The sequence below is a fragment of the Micromys minutus genome (genome assembly GCF_963924665.1).
Source record: "Micromys minutus genome assembly, chromosome: 3".
Lineage (NCBI taxonomy): Eukaryota > Metazoa > Chordata > Mammalia > Rodentia > Muridae > Micromys > Micromys minutus.
Window position 1 is genome coordinate 49,961,549 of NC_137972.1, and position 19,384 is coordinate 49,980,932.

At 40.9% G+C, this 19,384-nt stretch overlaps 1 protein-coding gene across 1 annotated transcript in view; it reads left to right on the forward strand.

Annotated features, from left to right (window-relative positions):
* SUCLG2 (succinate-CoA ligase GDP-forming subunit beta) overlaps nt 1-19,384 on the forward strand; it is a 261,168-nt gene that overhangs the window by 156,999 nt on the left and 84,785 nt on the right. The window contains exons 8-9 of the mRNA XM_080914238.1: nt 2,652-2,813; nt 5,579-5,721. Coding sequence (XP_080770364.1) covers nt 2,652-2,813; nt 5,579-5,721 — 305 coding nt within the window. The remainder of the gene's footprint in view (nt 1-2,651; nt 2,814-5,578; nt 5,722-19,384) is intronic.

Below are 19,384 nucleotides of genomic sequence, written 5' to 3' on the forward strand. Positions count from 1 at the left end.
TGCCTTTCTCTGCTCTCCCTCTACTTTGGTGTGAACAGTCACTGCCATACCTTCCACCACCACCAGAGCTGGGCTGGTTAGCTACACCTCACCACTAGGATGGACAGAAATCTCCAGGCACAACACATCCTTCCTTCCTCAAGTTGTTTCCATCAAATATGTTGTCCTAGTCATATAGCAATAACTGAGCAGAACAAAGTATATGAGAGAGAGGGGGGAGGAGAGGTAAGGAGGGGGAGGAAGAGAGGAGGGGAGGAAGAAAGAAAGATGGAGAAAGGGAAATTGAGACTATTATGTTGTACGTGCTTAGGCCACACTGAATTTAATTTAATTAATTTAATTATTTTAACTAATGCAGTGCATACCATCAGGCCCAGCTTGGTTCTGCCTACTTAAATATCCATACCTAACTTCATAACTGCAGTATTTTTAGTTTCCCAAAGCTCTTGGATCTACACACACTGATCTGTTACCAGACAGGTAACAGATTACTGTAGTACCAAGGGTCACTAGAGGTGCTCACACAGATCTTGTTTTCAAGCCTTGGATTGCCTGTCTGGTTCTCAAGCTGCTCACCAAACCGTAAGCTCCTGTCTGTACTTGGCATGTGCATCGTAATACAGAAAGAATCTGTTGAAAGTATGGCTTTGCAGGCATATTGTTGGGACTGCCTTCTGAACTTTGCATACATCTCCATTAATTATCTTTCCACTGGAGTTGTTGGCAACTGTATTCTTTATAATAAGGGGCAAAGTTTACTTGGAACTATTTTGATTTACTGGTTTATTGATCTTGACCAAGAATTCTTTTATTTGCAAGTCTTTACTTAGAAAGTCAATTTGATAGCCTTTGCCCATTCATTTTGAAGGTGTCACTTACAAGTAATCTTGCCAGTGAGTAATGGAGGAGCTAAAATTACTAATAAATTAATTAGAATGTATTTATAAACCCAGTGGAAAGCCAAGAATGAAGTTGCTTTTCTATTGATCATTATACTGGTCATTAACTGTGGAGAAAGTGCCTTTGCAGAGAACAGAGAACACAGGCCAATTCCTTTGGTAATTGCAGGATTCCTTCCTTACAACTTCACCATTGTAGAAAAACAATTACTCATTCACTCTTTGTATTCATAGTGTGGGCAGTGCTTGGGCATTGTGTGGCAGGACTAGGGACTTAAGCAGATATTAGCCTTTATGTAAGATTTTCTCTTGTCAATCAGTATTCATTTATGTAATTTTTGGCTTGTTTATTTTTCTGCTTAGTCATCTTGAATGTTAATATACCAGTTCTGTCAGAACGGCTCCAAGTGCTTGAGTCATGTGCAAGAGAACCTGGAAGAAACCTTCCTGGTACCTGTCAGTGCAGGGTGCCATAACACAAGTGGGTCTTCCTTGGAAGCAAGTAGAATTAGCTGGCCATGTCCACCGTTTTTCTGTGAGGTACTGGGAAATGAAGGTGCACGTTTCAGGAGTGAAGTACTTCTCAGCAAATCTGGCACAACATCTGTAAATGTTGACCAAAGACATCGGCTTGTTCAATTAGAGAATGTTATGATGGCACAGTGGCACAGTCAAGGTTTTTCTGAAAGGGAAATAGTAAACATGTTGGAGTGCAGATACCACAGATGCTGTCTTCTTTCCCAGACTGTCCCCTAAGTGTCCTCTTTGCATCCTTGTAATCAAAGATGCTTGGTAGCCCAGCTGTGTCTTAGAGTTAGCTTTGCTGTGTGCAGTGCTGTTTGCACCTCTAGCAGAGGATGTATACCATGGCCCCGGTGATGCCTGGCGTCTTAGCACTGACAGACCTGAGAAGTCAGAACCAAAGACATCTAACCTGGTTAAGTTAGGGTAGGAATTGTTTTTCCTATTTGTTACAAGTGAGGAAGCCAAGGCCCACTATAAATAGAGATAATCTTACCAAGGCTACAGTTTTAGTTGTAAGTTTTCTCACCCTAAAAGTTTAGTAGAAAAGAAGGAGGAATTCTGAGAATCAGATATGTAAATCTGATTCCTGCTGTTGTCATTTTAAAATACATGTGTATGGTAAAACATTCTGTGTATCTTAAATATATTCAAGTTTAATTAATACTGAGCGGCATCAGAATTCAGGAACAAATTACAAAATGTGTATTCTGACACAGCATCCACTTCCAGTTAATCTAGAAGTATTAGAGTAGTAAGAGGGTACTGATAAAATTCAAATTTTATTATGGAATGTCAGGGGACAGAGAAAAAAAGAGTTGGCATTACTTCCCTTTTCTTTCTGCATAAAAGTGAAAGGCAGTGCTCACCTGCTGAATACTAGCCGTAAGTAAGTAAGTATCGCAAGGCAGTTATAGCGGTGACTCCAGGGGCAGTTGTGACAACCAAGCTTTTCCTGGATGCCGATGACCTTGTGCTACAGAGCAGAGAGTGACAGGAGTGAATTACTGTCCAAGTTGCAGAATTGAGTGGTGGGTCCCTCAGAACAGGGACCTTGTCCTGCTCATCTCTGTAGTCTAAGAGCTCAAAGGTTAAGATGGTGGCTTCTCTGACTATAATGTGAGAGAATTGTAGTTCCTGCCTTCCTTACTCCTGTTCCTGCTGGCCTGAATAACTCAGTGTATTGACTCCAAAGAAACTCAGGTATGGCCTCCTTTTCTCTTTGTTTAGTTGTCTGTTTTGATGCCAAGATAAACTTTGATGACAATGCTGAATTCCGACAAAAGGACATATTTTCTATGGAAGACAAATCAGAGAATGAGCCAATTGAAAATGAAGCTGCCAAATATGATCTCAACTATATAGGACTAGACGGGAACATCGCCTGCTTCGGTAAGTGCTCGCACTGAGTCTGGAATTCTACAAGATTCTGAAATGGTATTTACTAATGACTGTTAAAATAGGTGTTTTCTTATATTGTCAAATGGAAAACAGTTTCAAAGTCCACTTTGCTAGATGGTTACTGGTTTAAAGTAGTTTTTCAACTCTGGCACTCCCAAACTTTCAGATTGGGTGATTTTTTTTTTGTTCCTGGGGAGCTGGCCAGGATATTAGGTTCAGGTGTGTTCATCTCCTCCAGAGATAGCTGATGGCTGTGGACATGAGACAATGTAAGGAAGGTGTCCAGATGTTTCCAGGTGTCTGTGGTGTGCAAAAACACTCCAGACCTTTGACATCCACACATATGAACATGTGTGTTTACACACATGCCTATGTGAATATATGTATTCAAAGAACCATTGTTTACAGCATTTCAACCTTTTTTAGTAAAAGTAACAACGTTTCCTATGCATTCAGCATCCATCCACTAGGAAGTGTTATGAAACTGTACTTTTGAGACAAAATTACTTTTTCACAGTGTTTTAGTTCTCTTTCTGTGGCTGTGACAAAACATTCTAACCAAAAGAAATTTAGGGAGGAAAGTTAGCTTACAGGCCATTTTCTGTCATTGAGGGAAAAGAGGGCAGGAACTTGAAGTAATAATCACTCTTGGAAGCTCAATTGCTAGTTCATTCTTATACAGCCCAGAACCACCTGCCCAGGGAATGGTGCCACCCATAGCAGGCCCTCTTATAACACTCACCAGTCAAGGTAATCACACATACACACTTGCCCATCAAGCCAATCAGATCCGGATATTCCCTCAGCATAGATTCCCTTCCCAGGTGATTGTAGGTTGTGTCAAGTTGACAATTCATGCTAACTAGGGCACAGAGGAAAAAGCAAAGGACATAAATTTTAATTGTTTCACTAACATTTCAGATTGAATGGTAACCAGTGCCAAAATACTTCCATTATGCCTGTTTAATAATCAAACACTGGGCTCCGTCGTAGTTCTCTAATTTAGTGAAAACGGCTTACGCAGCTGAGATAAGATGGTTCTGAGGAGGCAGTACAGTCTCAGTTATTGTCCATGGGTTCCAGTGTTTGTGATTTATATGCTTCCGGCTTAATTGCACATGACTGTGTTTCTGCTAGAGACTGAGGTCTTTATCTTAATGAAATTAAAATTAAAAAGATTTGTTGCTCATTAAAACAACAGCATCATTATATTAAGACATGAAGAGTCTTCAACAGTTTGCTGTTCAATACAATGGAAAACGGCATCCAGTTACAATCGATCCCTAAAGTGCCTGCTTTATATAAAGCACGATCTGAGAAGTGTAGATCACTTCCACCTCTTGGTGGCAATAAGTAAATGTGCTGATCACATGTGTATGAATTTGGGAATAGGACAATATAAGGGTGGGTTTAGAACAAATTAAATACAAATTTTTCTGGATGAATGTTTCTTACAAACTGATTAGCAACACTGCACACTACTTGGAGATCTTTTATTACAAATACCCTTTTTATGATGGGCAAGATATACTTTATTTGCTGAGCTTGGGCTTGGGGACAGATTAATTCACGCCAGGTTACAAGTTCCCACTACCTATTTTTAATTTCCTCCACCTTAAGGTAGGTACAGTTCCCAGGCTTGTCTGGGGGTTAGTCCACGGTGTTTTACCCTGAGGGGTTTGCTGAGTTTCTGGACCTTCTCTCCTTGTCAACTGAGAAAAGCAATCCTATAATTAAGCATAAGAAGGGAAAGCAGTACAGTTGGAAGGAACCCTTCCTCTGAAAGGCAAGGGTCAGTGTGAATTGTATGCTAGTTCTTAAGAGTGGCCTCCAGTTGTCCTACTTTTGTTCTGGGTTGACTATTGGGTTAGGAAATAAGATCTTGTATTACGTTTTGTGTTTACTTTTTAAAATTATTTTTAGATATGTGTTAACACATGTGGAAAATGGTTCCCAGAGTTCAGAAAAGGATGTCAGATGCCTTGGGGCTTCAGTTACAGGGGAGCCTAGCATGGGTGTTGGGAACTGAATTCAGGTCTTGTGGTGGCAGTACATGCTCCTAACCACTGAGCCATCTCTCCAGCCCCTTGATTTTGCTTTTTGAGACAGAATTATATTGTGTGCCTAGGCTTTCCTGGTCCTTACTATATAGTTCAAGGTGCCTTGAATTCAGATTTACCTTTAGCTTTTTGAGTGCTAGGGTTCCAGGGATGCGCCACCATGCTTCTTAACTGACTTACAGGGGAAGTAGCATCATGCATGCTGGTTTGGGCCCTATTTTTTCTCTTTTGACTTGCTCTCAATGAGCTCATACAAAAATGCATGCCTGCCAAAGATAAAGAAAATGGGACCGTTAGGTGTTGGTTTAGTCCCAAAGGTTACACATTCAGAGAACATCTCTACAGGGACAAGCCAAGCATTGCTCTTAGTTCACAAAATTTGAATAGCTAGAAACTCCTCACAGCCATAATTCTTTCTGCCCACCGTCCAACATAGAGCCATTTCAGAACCCACAGCCAAATTGGTTCCTTTCCTTTACCTGTTTTATTTGAATTATTGATGATTCCTCATGATGATTTGCTTATTCTTTGGATACACTTATCCTGATTGCTAACCATAAACCAGATTGAGATGAATCCTAATTCAAGGCACAGATTGACCTAGACCTGATAGTGTTCTCATTGGTCCTCTGTGGTCCCACCCCATTTTCCATGCTATTTCATGTTTGCAAGTCATGTGGTATTTGCATTTTACAGTGAATGGTGCTGGGTTGGCCATGGCTACTTGTGACATCATCTTCCTGAATGGAGGGAGGCCAGCTAACTTCTTGGACCTTGGAGGTGGTGTAAAGGAAGCCCAAGTCTATCAAGCATTCAAACTGATCACATCTGATCCCAAGGTAAGACTTTAGTAGGGAGATGGTATAGTGTTGTTTCCAGCCTCAAGATGATACAACTCGTGACCCGTTACTGAGAATGAAGAGGCAACATGTGCTTTCCTTCCTCAGCTATAAATCCTGTTATCTACTTACTGCAGTACATGATAAATTGATTTTTGTTTGGTTAAAGGATTATAAGCAACTTCTCGGTCTCATTTCAGAATCTGCCCATAAAGTTTTGGGGGGTGGAAAAGAACACAAAAGGCAGTGTGCTGAGTAATGCTGTGCGGTCTATTGGCATGTATTTGGGTAATTGATACCAAGCCTCAGTCCTCTGTTTACATGAATTAGGGCCTCACATTCCTTTCATAAGAATCCTGAAGATATTACCAGAGTGTTAGACCTGTATATAACTATAGGATCGCACATCACAGTGTATACTGTATGGGAGAGATAATAGCTTCACTGTTTCTGTAGGTGGTTTAATCTGCAGTCTCAATTATGACTTTGGAACATAAAGATTAAGTCTTAAATTACTGAACGTAGTTTTCCAGCTTCTGTTGATTTATATAAATCTTTCCTATTAACAGTGTATCGGAGTGGAATGTAGTGCCACTGTGGCCAGCTTGGGTACTGCAGGCGTTTAATGAGTTCCTGGCCAGTTTCTTGCTTTGCTGTAGTTGTCTTTTCTTGGTCAATAGAGATAACAGGCTTAAACTCAATTCTTATATAGAGTGTCTCAATTTTTTAAAAGTCTGTACTTTTTATGTTTTTTATTTAATTCTCATACTGGACTTGGGGCTAACTGTATGCCATTTTCATTTGTATTAAACCTCATTCAAGACTTCTTATCCCAATATTGTTAGGGCATTTAATACATTTTGTTGCTTACTAAATTATTTGAAAGCATAAGAATTCTAGGCCAGCACTAATGAAAACTAACCAGAGTTGCTCCCACCCCACCCTTACTAGGACTACAGCTGGCTTCATGTGGATGCTTCTCAGTAAGACTTGCACTGGCGGTAGCCTGTTTGTGTTCACATGCAGTTTGGTTCCATATATTCAATATGCTCGTCAGTATTTCTTGTGTATTAGCCATTGCTAAGGATGGGTTTTCTTACAACTTGCCGACGTTTTTTTCCGATTCACAAAACAATGTTAAGATGCGTTACTTCTCTTGAGCTCTCCAGTGTTGTCCAGGAAGAGCAAAACCAGTGCAGTCTAAGGCTCTCATCCATCAAAGGTATTTGGGGAAAGATCTGTTCCCACAGCTGATGTTGTTCAGGGTTTGTTGGTCACCATAGCTCTTCCATGCTGTTGCTCAAACATGCCTTCTTCACACTTCCTTCTAAGAGCAGAGTCATTTTCCTCCTAGAGATCCCCACATGACAGGGCACTCTGTAGGTGGCACAGGCATGTGCCTGGCTCTCTGAACCAGGACGTTCCAGAGGACACTGGTGGGAATAAAGCGCTGGCTGTCATCACCTGTGAGATTTACTTATGTTAGTGATGGACAGCAGCTGAGGGTTCAGTCTCCCAAGACAAGAAGCACAGCTTTTCTTTGAACATCTCAGTAACCATTCTTAGATTTTAACTTTATAAAACTAAAGGGTGTAACGAATTTTTTTAAAAAATGACATGCAGGGTCATTTTTGTTGTTTTTGTTTAAATAATTTCTTCAAAAATATTCTTACGGAATATTTTCAAGTGCTTGGAATGTTTCAACTTTTTTGAGATTGGCTGTCATCCTGGGATGGATAAAGGGATGTGGGACTTATTTTCCTTACACTATATCAGGAAAATGAATGCATAGCTCATCTCCCAGAACATTCTCTGAGCCCTGAAATTTCTAAGCTGGTTAAAAAGCATGGAAATTAATTTGTGTTTTCAATCCTTGTTTGGTCCTTGCGAGTCAGAACAGTGGAGGGGGTAAAAACAAGACAGAACAAAGCACAACCAAAAGTGTGCAGATGAGTTGATTTGATTTTGCAAAGAAGCAGCCTCTAGTGCTGGCCGTAATTATCTCTGATAGAGCCCTGTCCACATGCCTAGAGAGAGTGCTTCCAGGAACTCACCCCTAACTACTTCAAAGGCTTGTCTTATTAGATATAAGAATTAATTTACTGAAACTCAGGATTACAAGTGGCTTATTTGTATTAAACTTAAACCAAATCCAGTCTTAGCATCTATGTGTTTGTTAACACAACACAACTTTATTGGTAAAGTAATAATTACAGTGTCATTTAAGAAAAATGTGACAGATTGTGTTTCTGTCCACAGTGTCAGCCCCACCTCTGAATTGTCCATTTCTTTTTTTTTCCCACCTAGGACGCCTAAATGCTTGTTTTCATGTTTTAATACGAACAGATCTACATATCTGTTTATAGCACATAGCACCAAATTCCTCTTGAACTGTCTAAATCCAGAGTCTTCAAGATAGCTAAGTTATTCAGCTGATTTCACATAAAATTTATCATTCAGTGTCTTATTCTTGTAATTTTGATCAGGGCCCAGCTGGAGAGAAAGGTAATAGGGTTTGTCTGCTGCTGGGGGCGTAGGTCTCATCTGATCTTCTTTGAGATCTGCAGAGCTCAACAGGATTCTTAGATGCAGAAGTTGATATGATATGAAGCAGGGTTTTGTTGTAATCTAAGAATTTGGATACATTTCAAAGAAAAGGCCTGTATAGAATGCTGTCTTTGGTTTTTTGCTTTTGTAAATTATGCTTTGCCTTGTATTTGATTCTCAGCATCTAGCTTGTGTGAAGTGTTGTGGTAAATGAATAAAGCAGAGGCCAGTAAGCCTCTGCTGGCCTGCGTAACCAGAGTCTGTGGGCCTCTGGGGACCTTCTTGTGAGAAGCAAGAGTAGGAGGGGGGTGTTAGTGAGGCACCTGGCTGGCCTGGACTGTGCTTCCTGCTTTGTTGCCAACTTAAGATTATCTCTTCCAGAGCCCTCCAACTTCCAAAAGGAAACGTGGTCTGAAGCCAAGGCCACATGTGAAGGGAGTGCATTGTTTACGGGGCTCCACAGCCAGACTGCCAAGGGTTAACCTTTACTACTTATTGCTTTGGAAGTTTGGGCATGTTATTCTCCTTCAGTGTGCCTCAGTTTCCTCTGTTTTATAAAGTGCTTCATAAAGAGAATTAAAGTATTTACAAGAATTAAAATATTCATCTATCTGATGTGGCATTTTGGGGATAGTATCAGTTAAAATTTTTAAGGAAGGATACGTTTAACTTACCCTGAAAAAGGGTAATCATGTCTTGCACATGCTCCTTGAGGAAGGGCCTTCTACAGAGACTTCTTATTTATCTTTACCATGTTTTTAAATTCACCATTTTAATTTCAACAGTTATTTAAAACACAAATTTTAACTACCTAGTTGGAAGGGTTATCACTCACTGTGAATACCCTTGAAGTTGCCAACTAGGTCAAAACATATGCCTGAGCCCCTGTGCACACTACCCCCGAATCCTCCTTGCCTTCCCTCTACCTGAAAGGCCATCACTGCCTTTCTGTGAGCTGGTGCGGGTTTTACCTGGTTTTGAGCATAATGTATCATGTGCTATGTGCTCTTGCCGCCTTTCCCTCCTCTTCAGTGGTGCCACTGACCAGTCCTTTCTGTCTCAAGCATCCTAACCTGTGTGTGATAACACTCTGGTTGGTTTAATAAGGCCTTGCTCTCTGACCATGGAGGTCCAACCTAGTTCATGTATATATTGGTCGTTGGAAAGTCTTTTATTGTTTAAATCACCATTATAAAGATGTGAAAATACATGATTTCAGAATCATTTCTAAAGCAAAACCTTGTGACACTGTTTTAAGTGTTTGTTATGTTCTAACTTTTCATTTAGACTGAATGTACATAGGTACACATGAGAGCCGTCTGAACAGCTTCAATGTACCCAAGTTGCCCCATGTGCTGTTTTTAAACTGATAGAATGTTTGCCCTTCTCTAGTTCGTGGTGTGAACCTGGGAGAGCAGGACCAGAAAGGAGGTGGACTAAGTCTGTTACAGTAGCCGACTCCATTCAGAGCATCAGACAGTTTACACTATGAGTGTTAAAATGGCTCACCAGAATAAACTACATAGTCACTAGGAAAAGCTACACATGGCAAAAACATGTTTTGCATAGAGGCACATAAAGGATAGTTTAAACATAATTGAAGGCCATCAGCTAGCAGTAATGAGTAATCTGAAGTGAACTCACTCGTATTTCCTACACAAGGGAGGAACATAGAAACACATCAGTATTTTGAAGATACTGAGGCTACGAGGAGTTTTCTCACAACCAGTAAGACTTCTCACATGACTCCATGACCACATTGTGACAGTGGAGGTTTGAAGAGACTTGTTGCCTGGCCAAGACTCTCTAACTGGACAGCCAAGTAAACAGTTTAATAAAAGAAATATTACATTCAGATTTGAAAGAACAACCTGATGTTGTTTAGTATAAATTGAGAAGAGATTAACTTTTTGACCCCTGTAGGATATGCTTCAGTTTCTCCAGAATTGGAGGTGAGAAGTAAAACCATGTCCCCTGTAAGGCATGGTACACCAAAACGATGCTTAATCTAATTGGTGTTTTAGATTATTATATGCTAAATAGAACACTTGAAAGTGCTGTGCTTTTAGAGTGCATTAAAGACAAAGCAATACTACATCTCTCTTAATTTATGTTTATAATCAGAGTCAGAAGGTAAACTAAGGCAGACAAAATTTTAAAGGCTTCACTAGGACAAATAAAAACACCAAATCTGGCAGCTCCAAGCTGGCTTAGTTCTGGGGTTCTCATGAAGATGTTTAGAGACAGGCTTTCTTAGGGCAAACTCAGAAATATAGCAAAGAGATTTGGCTGCCTGTCTACAAGTAAACATTTACTTCCTAGGTCACCAAAACTTGCAGGAGTTGTTTCCTTAGGTAGTATCCAGAGATGGTGCAGCATAGACGTCAGTTCTTTTGAGGCAACTGCCCCCATGTTCTTTTTCTTTACAGGCTGATGATAGGTTGTTCTTTCACAGGGACTGAGAAACCTAGAAGTCTAGACAGTTACCTTTGTTGTTTTTGTTTTCTTTGAATGTATCAACATTTCACTTTTACACAAACTTTACTTAAGTGTATTTCCTGTGGGTAACCTCATGCGTGCATAATCTGAGCTCGAGTCTTATGCACCCAGTTCATCTGCTGCCATCCTTCCTCCTACTTTTCTCCTCATCTTCCCAAATAGCCCTCTGTTTTCTAGTATTTGGAGTATCTTAAATACTAATTTTTAATTAAGTCTGGATTCCACATAGGAGAGAAAATTTTTTCTCTTTCAAGGTTTGGCTTATGCATAACATGATAATTTCTATTTCTGTATTGTTCTATTTTACTTCAAATTATCTAATTTTCATCTTTTTTTTTTTTTGCCTGAGTAAAGTTGTTATTTACACCATACCTTTATACATTCATCTGTCAATGAACATCTTTTCTGCTTCTGTTTCTTGACTATTTTGAATACTATTTTAGGAAGCAAAGGTATGCAAGCATCTCCATGATGTGCTGAGAGAGTCCTTCTGGTACATAGCTAAGAGTGTTACTGGAAGGGTCATGAGTGGCTTTGTTTGTAGTTCTCTGTATAGTTCAGAGTTAGGCAGCCATTCTGTACATGGTGGTCTCCCTAAGCATCCAGTCTAGGGAACCAATCTAATGTCTGTTATCTTGTCTCCCTCTTTTACTTAGACAAGCCACTTATTAAAGAATATCTTTAGGAACTGGAGAGATGCTCAGTGCTTAAAAGTACTCTTTGCTCTTCCAGAGGACCCACATTTGATTCCAAGCACCAACATAGTAGCTTACCATCTTCTGTAAATTCCATTCTAGGTGATCTGGCCCCTTCTTTGACCTCTGAAGGCACCAGGAATGCACACAATGCACAGGCATACATAGAAACAAAGGAAAGTTACAGACATATAAAATTACAACAAAGTGAAAAATCAAGTGCAAGCAAATTTTCACTTTTAATTGAAATACAAATTAAATCTGTCAGTATATGATTGTTTAATGCACACATGCAGTGTGTACTGATTTGTCCACACAGAATAGTTCCTTACTATTCAATCATTTTTTATATGCTGAAAATAGAAAACCTTCTACCCTTGGTTTCTTCTCCCTGTCCTTGCTGACAGTAGTTACTGTCATGAATGTGTTCATGTCTGTTTTATATTTCTTTCCCTGACTGATTTAAGTTTTTGAGGTGGCCACTTTCTCCACGTCACCTCTCGGGCACATTCTTTATATCCTGGCATACTTTTTAGGTACACCAGTTAGCCACTACCATTTCAGACCATTCTGAATGGGGCATTAAAGGTTGATGTCTCTATACAGGTGAGGAAAGGCACAAGATAAGGCAAGGCTCATGATTGGGCAGTGAAAAAGAAAGATGGGTGCAGAGTTTTTGAGAGGCTGGAGAGATAGGAGAAGAGAAGAGAAGAAACCAAGATGGAAGAAGAGAAGATGGTGGAAAAGAATGACCCTGCCCTGTGTCTTTAAATAGCCAAAGATAGCTATGAATATCTAATAAGGCAAGGATAATTACAGGACAAATGTGAGCAGAGTCCATACCTGTGAGCCACAAGAGGGTGGCCACTGATGTGACTGGTGTGGCAGTGATCTGCCCTGGGGCCAGAGAGAAGCAGAGGCTAACATGGCTGGTGCTTTTTACTGTGTAATACTTACCTCTACAGGGTATCATCTGTCTGTGTTCCTGTGGACACACTTAGAAACCAGAGTTTCTAAGCTAGATTGTCCACTCTGCTTCTCATAAGTCACATTTGAATGTGCCTTAGTCTGTTTCATGTTAAGTGCTTCAAGAACCTCGCTGCCTTAGAGACATCTTCCCAAATCTTGTCATTTGTCCCAGCATGCTTAGTAATTACTCATCCTATGTGTAGAAGCCTTCAGACTCTACAGAGAAAGTAGACTTCTAATCACATTAAGATGTCAAATAGGGCGGAAATGTATAAGTACTGGAAGAGTTAAGGTTTTTGCAATATTTCCTATCACTCTCCCTCATCTACTGAGAGAATTGTCGAGTGCAGCAATGATCAAATAATGGCCAGGAGTGATGGCAAGACTGGCTGACTCTTCCACATAATGGTAATAATCTCACGGTGGCAGGGCATCTAACGGTGTCACTCTTATTGTGGGGGTTTTATCCTAGCGTCTAAAGAAGCTTCATAGAGGAATCACTAAATGTGAAGAGCAGACTTAGGAACATGATTCAGAAAAGCTAGATAGATCTGGTTTTTCAGCTGCAGTGGATAGAAGCTGTACTTTGGTGAGGTTTGCCCCATGGATACAAGAAGCTGAGAGTACAGCTCCTCCTCACTGGGCCAAGACTTCTCTTCACCCCACCAAGGAATTGGGAATTAGAAAAGATCATCTTGTTATGAAGAGAGCAGCATGTATGTGTGATCCTTCCTAAAAACTGTCCTGGCTCACTGGTGTGCTGAGTAGTCAAGTCTCTGTTTCCCTGAGGAAATACACTTCCTTGGGACCCATTGCCTCAATAGTCTGTTATTAGTAGGGAGGGGTGCAAATTTCTCTTATAGATATCTTTATTTCTATCAGGACAGTTATACTCCAGGGCCTCATTATAGATCATAAATAGTCCTCCAAGCCACAGAATGACTAAAGAGACAAGAGCCACTCCAAGCTGTCAGAACACAGAATTTAGGAACTGTATAGGTATGTTCAGCTCTGCTGTGGGCACTGAGGGTGAAGCCACCAGTGAATAGAATCCCGATCTCTGAAGCTACTGTTATATATATATAGAAAGGGAAGAAGAACAGGAAAGTTAATGAGCAAATAAATACCTAATGGGAAACAAATACCAGAAAGCAGGCCAAGCAGTCACGTGTGAATATGACATCAGCTCCTGTTGTCTCCATGGGCTTCTGTAGAAAGTCCTCTCTGCTAGTTTGCCCTGGTAGGATTGGAGTCTGGGGTTTGTAGTCCTCAGTATGAACACTACCAGTGAGTCTTACGATCATGTCCCTCTTTTCTAGCTCTTCACTATGTCTTTCCCACAGTGTACAAGGAGGGCTTGCTGTATTGCAGTAAGTACATTGGAAGGAAGGATGGGGTGGGGGGTGTAAATAGTTGACACTGCAATTCTCCTCTAATTTGATGGCCCCTGTCTTGCAATTAAGGAACTTTTTTAGTATGCCTGGCTATTTTATCTGCATTTCTGGAACTGTCTCCTGAGGATACTTTTACCACCTTTGAGGTCTTATGAACTGGAGCACATCGAACACCCATATCAGCATTCCCAAGGGCCAGTTGGCATAAATCCTAGTTAATTATTTTTCTCCCTGCTTATCTATGGATTGTTTCATTAATCGTTATATATAAACACTCTCAAAACTTTTTTTTTTTGCAATTAGAACTTAGCAAAATTTTCTTGAGCAAACACTTAGGTAACTTATAATAACCAGAGGAGGGGCCTATTAGGCTCAGAAACAGTAAACAGAAATCCCAGAGCTTTAACTCTTCACCTTCTGAATCTGACTTACAGGAGACCAAAACAAAAGTGGCTTAGGTACTTCAGTGTGTCCTTGTGACCCAGGGCTGTTAGGATTTGGATAGCAGGTAAGAGAAACTCCATTTGTGTTTAGGGTAATGTTGGGTGTTTTTCTGCATGTTGTAACCTTTGTTCACTGGTTATAGTTTAGAAACAGAGCTAATTCTCTTTCGAAAGCCAAACTAAGCAACTAACCCCTGTGCTGGTAGAGCTAATCAACTTATTTGATATTCACCAAAGGAGGGAACAAAAAAATTACTTTATATTCACCTAAGGAAGATGAAAGAGGGAATGAAAAAGTTCAAGTAAGGAAACATGCAAAGAACCTAGCCCTTATGGTCAGAATCTGTGGTTCTGATTTACTGTTCAGCTACAATCTTAAAAGCACTATGTAGAGGGAGTTGCAAGGTCTGGGTAGAAGGTGTAGTCAGTAGAGCCCTGGCCAAGCAGGCATGAGGACCTGCATCGGAGCCCCTAGTCTCCCCATGAAAAATAAAACAGCCAGCCAGATGCAGTAACATGTAACTGGCCTTCCAGCTCTGGGGACGGGGACAGAAGTGGATCCCTTCTACTTGCAAGCCAGCCATCTAACTGAACCTTGAGCTGCAGATAGTGAGATACCAGTCTCAGAAAATAGAATCTAGAGCCACCAAGGAAGACAGCTGACATCAATCTCTGGGCATTACCTGCATATGTCTCTCTGTCTCTGTCTCTCTCTCTCTCTCTGTGCACATGCACATATATATGTACTACATATGGTCATGTATACACACAAAGTTTTGACAGCCAAACAATTTCCAAGCCATAGCTGTACAAGGTTCCAGGAAAGAAAGTAATGGCCACCACCGCCCTAAATGTATGAGTTTATATGCACTTTCCCACACAGGAGCTCCTGAGTCCATCCAACTGACAACCAAAAACTGAGTCACCTGTGTGATTTGCTAGGCCCAAGACTTACTAAGAAGTGCACAGCTGCCTATGATAACCTGCTTGGGTTCCCACTGAGCCTTACTTATTGGTTTTTCTTTTAAATCACCATCCCTTTAAATCAGTGGAAGGAGGCTCACAAAAACTCAACATAGTGTCCATTTCTCTTAAAGCCACATCTCATGGTATAGGTTCAGGAGTAGCAGGGACTCCCTAACTTAAAGGCTGTTGAAATGTAGATTCTTGTTTTCTCAGGGTCCAGACTACACCCAGATAGTACAACTCCCTAATTTTTTGAGGTAGCATTTTGTTGGGAAATATTCTGTTCAGCCATTTCTCAGAGTATTGACTGATGTCTGTGAACTCCTAGCCCATCCGATGTAAGACAAACACTCAGTGTGAAGGGGACTAGCACCAGCTTGTAAAGCAGTGGGGTTCTGTGGAATGTTCTAGTGTGCCATAAGCACAGAAGCTGAGCACAGGCAGTTAGAGAGTCTGTACTGTAAAGTACCATTGTTGTGGCATGGCAATGGAAGATGAATTTCCTTGTAACTTATACGTTGCTTCTTATAAGAATATTAGCCTGTCACTGTTAGTGAATTTGTTAAAGATTGATCCTTCAACACAGATTATATGAGCTACACTGCACGATGACTATGCATTAATACTGGCTGTAGAAAAAGCAGCCTGGCAAGCACGTTTGATGGAAGATCTGGTACTACAGTCATTTGATTAAAGGTTGTGATAATCCTGTTTCCCACTTGCTTTTTGCCCCTTGTTCTCTCTCCTGACTTTCTTTTGTTTCTTTGGGACTACTGTTCTCATTCCGTGCCATCTTGATAGCATATTCTCCCCACTTGAACATTCCCCAATTTTGCATGTCAGCATAGAGCTCACAGAGTGTGCTCAAGCCCAGGAGATTGATACAATATCTTCCCTGGCTTAGTATGTTGTTTTTAAGGTGTTAGCCACAAGTTCTTCAGACAAGGCACGGAGGTCCCTTTAAGATTTTCTCCTAGAAGCTTAGGGATCATGAGCTTGAATAATGGGGCCCAAGAGATTGCATTTCTGGACACCTGGCAAAGCTGAGCAACATCCAGCACTAAACTTTCTGAGGAGCCTCCTGTGCACTCATCATGTGCTTACATGTGGAATATACCTCTTCTTGGGTGCATGGCTGTTTCAGCCATGTATGTGTGCATCAGCTGGAATCTCCTCTATAAGCTTGTTCCATGCATAACCTAACCTAGACCCACTGCATCCCTGGTCCGGGAGCAGAGCCTAGCATTTATTCTAACAAACTCCTCAGAGGATGCTCATATTGATGCAGATTTGAGTTGCAGCCTCAGCTCTGTTTTGTCCCCTTACATTGGAGTCCCCTTTCCATTACTGATGTTACAGCAAGTCTTACCTGAGGTAGGTAGCTGTGAGTACCAGCTTATCAAGCCTAACTCAACCTCAACATCCTCTCCCACAGAGCTCCAGGCTCAACTTGGCTAACACTCATTCATTCCCTTCCCAGTGTGCTGTGACTCCCTTTCTGTTTTATTCTTCTATTTCTGTGTCATATCTTTGAAATTCAGAGGAAATTACCATTCGAAAGTGCCTTTTCTATCCAAATGAGAATGGAGGGTAATCTTGCAGTTAATAGAGTTCATCAGTGGGTTCATAGATGCATTCCCCCTGATCAGTTCCCAAATAGAGAACTTGTGTTTTTCTTGTCCGTGGAGGTAGACCATAATAACAGGCTGTGTCATTCTCAAGTGACTTTCTATAAACTTTATGAAATTACCTCATCTCAAGTGTAGTCACTGAAGTGGATCTTATTCACTTTTGTCTCTGTTAAGTTACCAGGAGCTGCTGCTTGCCACCAGAGACTTCTTGGTATTATGCGCTCTGTGCATTTACTCTCTAAGCACTTTTCTTCTTCCCTTTTGATTTGTAAGTGTTTTGCTGTGATTCTGTCTTATTACAGAGTACAGCCTTCATTTGTTACCTGGTTCCTTTTGCTATTTGGAGAGAGGGAAGTGGTCAGATATTTCTGTGTTTGACAAATGGCATGATAATAGGCAGTTTTAAGATGAGACAGTAAATCCTCTTTTATGTTTGGTCAAGAAAATTGATTTCTAATATGTTTGGCAGAGGTCTTTGCTGATTTTTTTTAAGATATGTGAATAATTAAAAAAAATCACCATTTTTTTAAAAATCCAATTTAATGTTTCTTAACGGATATGCTTCTTTACAGATTATAATTAGCGAATCAGCACAGGACTCTTTGTAGCTTCTTGATCCATGTGTGTCAACCTCTATGTAGAATTTGGAATTGGATTCTTTTATGTCCTGTCTTCAGTGTGCAAATGAGACCTTAGTGCTGTAGTCTCCTTATCTGCACTTGTGCCATATCAGGTGTTCGTGCCTCTGTCATAGGGTAAAGCAGAGAAGAGAGGGAAGTGGCCTTGCTTTCATTGTACAGACAGATCTCCAGCTCATGATAGGCATACACAGTGGCTACCCATGACAGGAGCCGGCTCCAGACATACCCTCACAAAAGAAAGACATAGCTTAGGTTAGCTTCCAACTCTCTGCATGGCTGAGTAGGACTTTGAATTTCTAAATCATCTGCCCCTACCTCCCAGTTGCTGTAATTACTAGTGTACACCACCCCACTAATGCTTACAGTGTAAGGGGCTTGATCTCAGGGCCTTCTACATGCTAGGGAAGCTCTCTGCCAACTGAGTACATCCCCAGTCTTGCCAAACATACTAATAACCACCATTAGTGTTGTAAATCCCTTAAGGTATCTGGTCCTGAGCTCTGTGATCGATGTGCCCCCAGGTCTCCTGGAATTCTTGTCCTTATAGTGATGGACATCCAGTCTCTTCTCAGTTTTACTCGCTCACTTGTTATCTTTCTATGTCCATGTAGTCAGACTCATAACATGTGTGAGTGCCAAGCAAACAGCACACACTGCATGTGGAGTACACAAGCCTGCTACTATTTCAGATCACCAGGGTTGCTTCCTGGCTAAAGAGCTGCACTGAGACAGGAATGCTTTGAGACAAAAATGGCCCTTCATTGGCCTTAATCTGGGCTTCATGGATCAATGTAGAAACTCATTAAAACTGGATACCTGTGAATTAGATTGAATGTTGATGACATTTTATTAATTAGATATAGACTTTTAGGAGAGACAAAGGCAGGACTATTGAAATGCATGCTTTTATTCTTCCTATCTGTAGACAATAAGAAGAGACAAGTTCATATAGCAAGTCAGTAAGTACATCATGGTGGGATATCCACTGAATTCCCGCTTAGTATGTCATGTGATTTAAAGGCTCTGAATTGAAGCCTTTCTTGTACATACATAATCGGGCGGCTTCAGATTGGCTAATTACGGGATCTTGGCGATCCCCAGCTAACACCTGTGCCTGAATTCCACTCCTGGGGATTGCTTTAAGGGTATCTTCTCTGGGTTTTGGCCGATTGATTCTTAATCTGACTCACAAGCTATACAGCTTTTGTTCCTGGAAGACAAAAACAGAGGTTATTTTTCTTCAATTGCTATTAGCAAGAAGGAAATATATTCCATATTCTTACACATTTTAAAAATGAAAATGTTGTTGGTAAACCTTTGATACCTTGTTTATGTTAGCTAGCTTTAATATAATTTTTGTTTCTGTTTTGCTAAGACAGACCAGAATGAGTTGTTCTCTTTTAGCACATCAGAGTAGTGTGTGCCTTGGGTTCTGGGCAGTGTTTGTGACAGTTGTTGGTTATTTCTGCCATTAGCTCATGAGAGCTGACGGAAAGCTGAGGTACAGACTTGTACTCAGTGCTGGGTAGTGTGGCTTCTGTCGGAATTTGTCGTCTGTTCCTACCAGGACAGGGCCTGAAGCTTGGATTCTAGAGATGGCAGAGGTGGAGGCTGGTCTACAGCCAGAAGGGACAGAGGCACTAGAAGGGATGTTGTTCCTTCCCCCTTTTAAACATGAAAAGAGGCTTTGCTGAGCAAAGCAACTAGGGCTCAAAAGGCCTGCAAGCATCACACATGGCCCTGGCATAGGCGTGGACTTTGCACCAAGCAGAGTCCAAGTATCAGACCAGGAAGAATGCTGAGGGAGGGCTACATTCACCCACTGAGCGTGTGCTTGAATCTGAGTTTAAGTGAAGCTTCTTTTAAACCTGTTTTAAA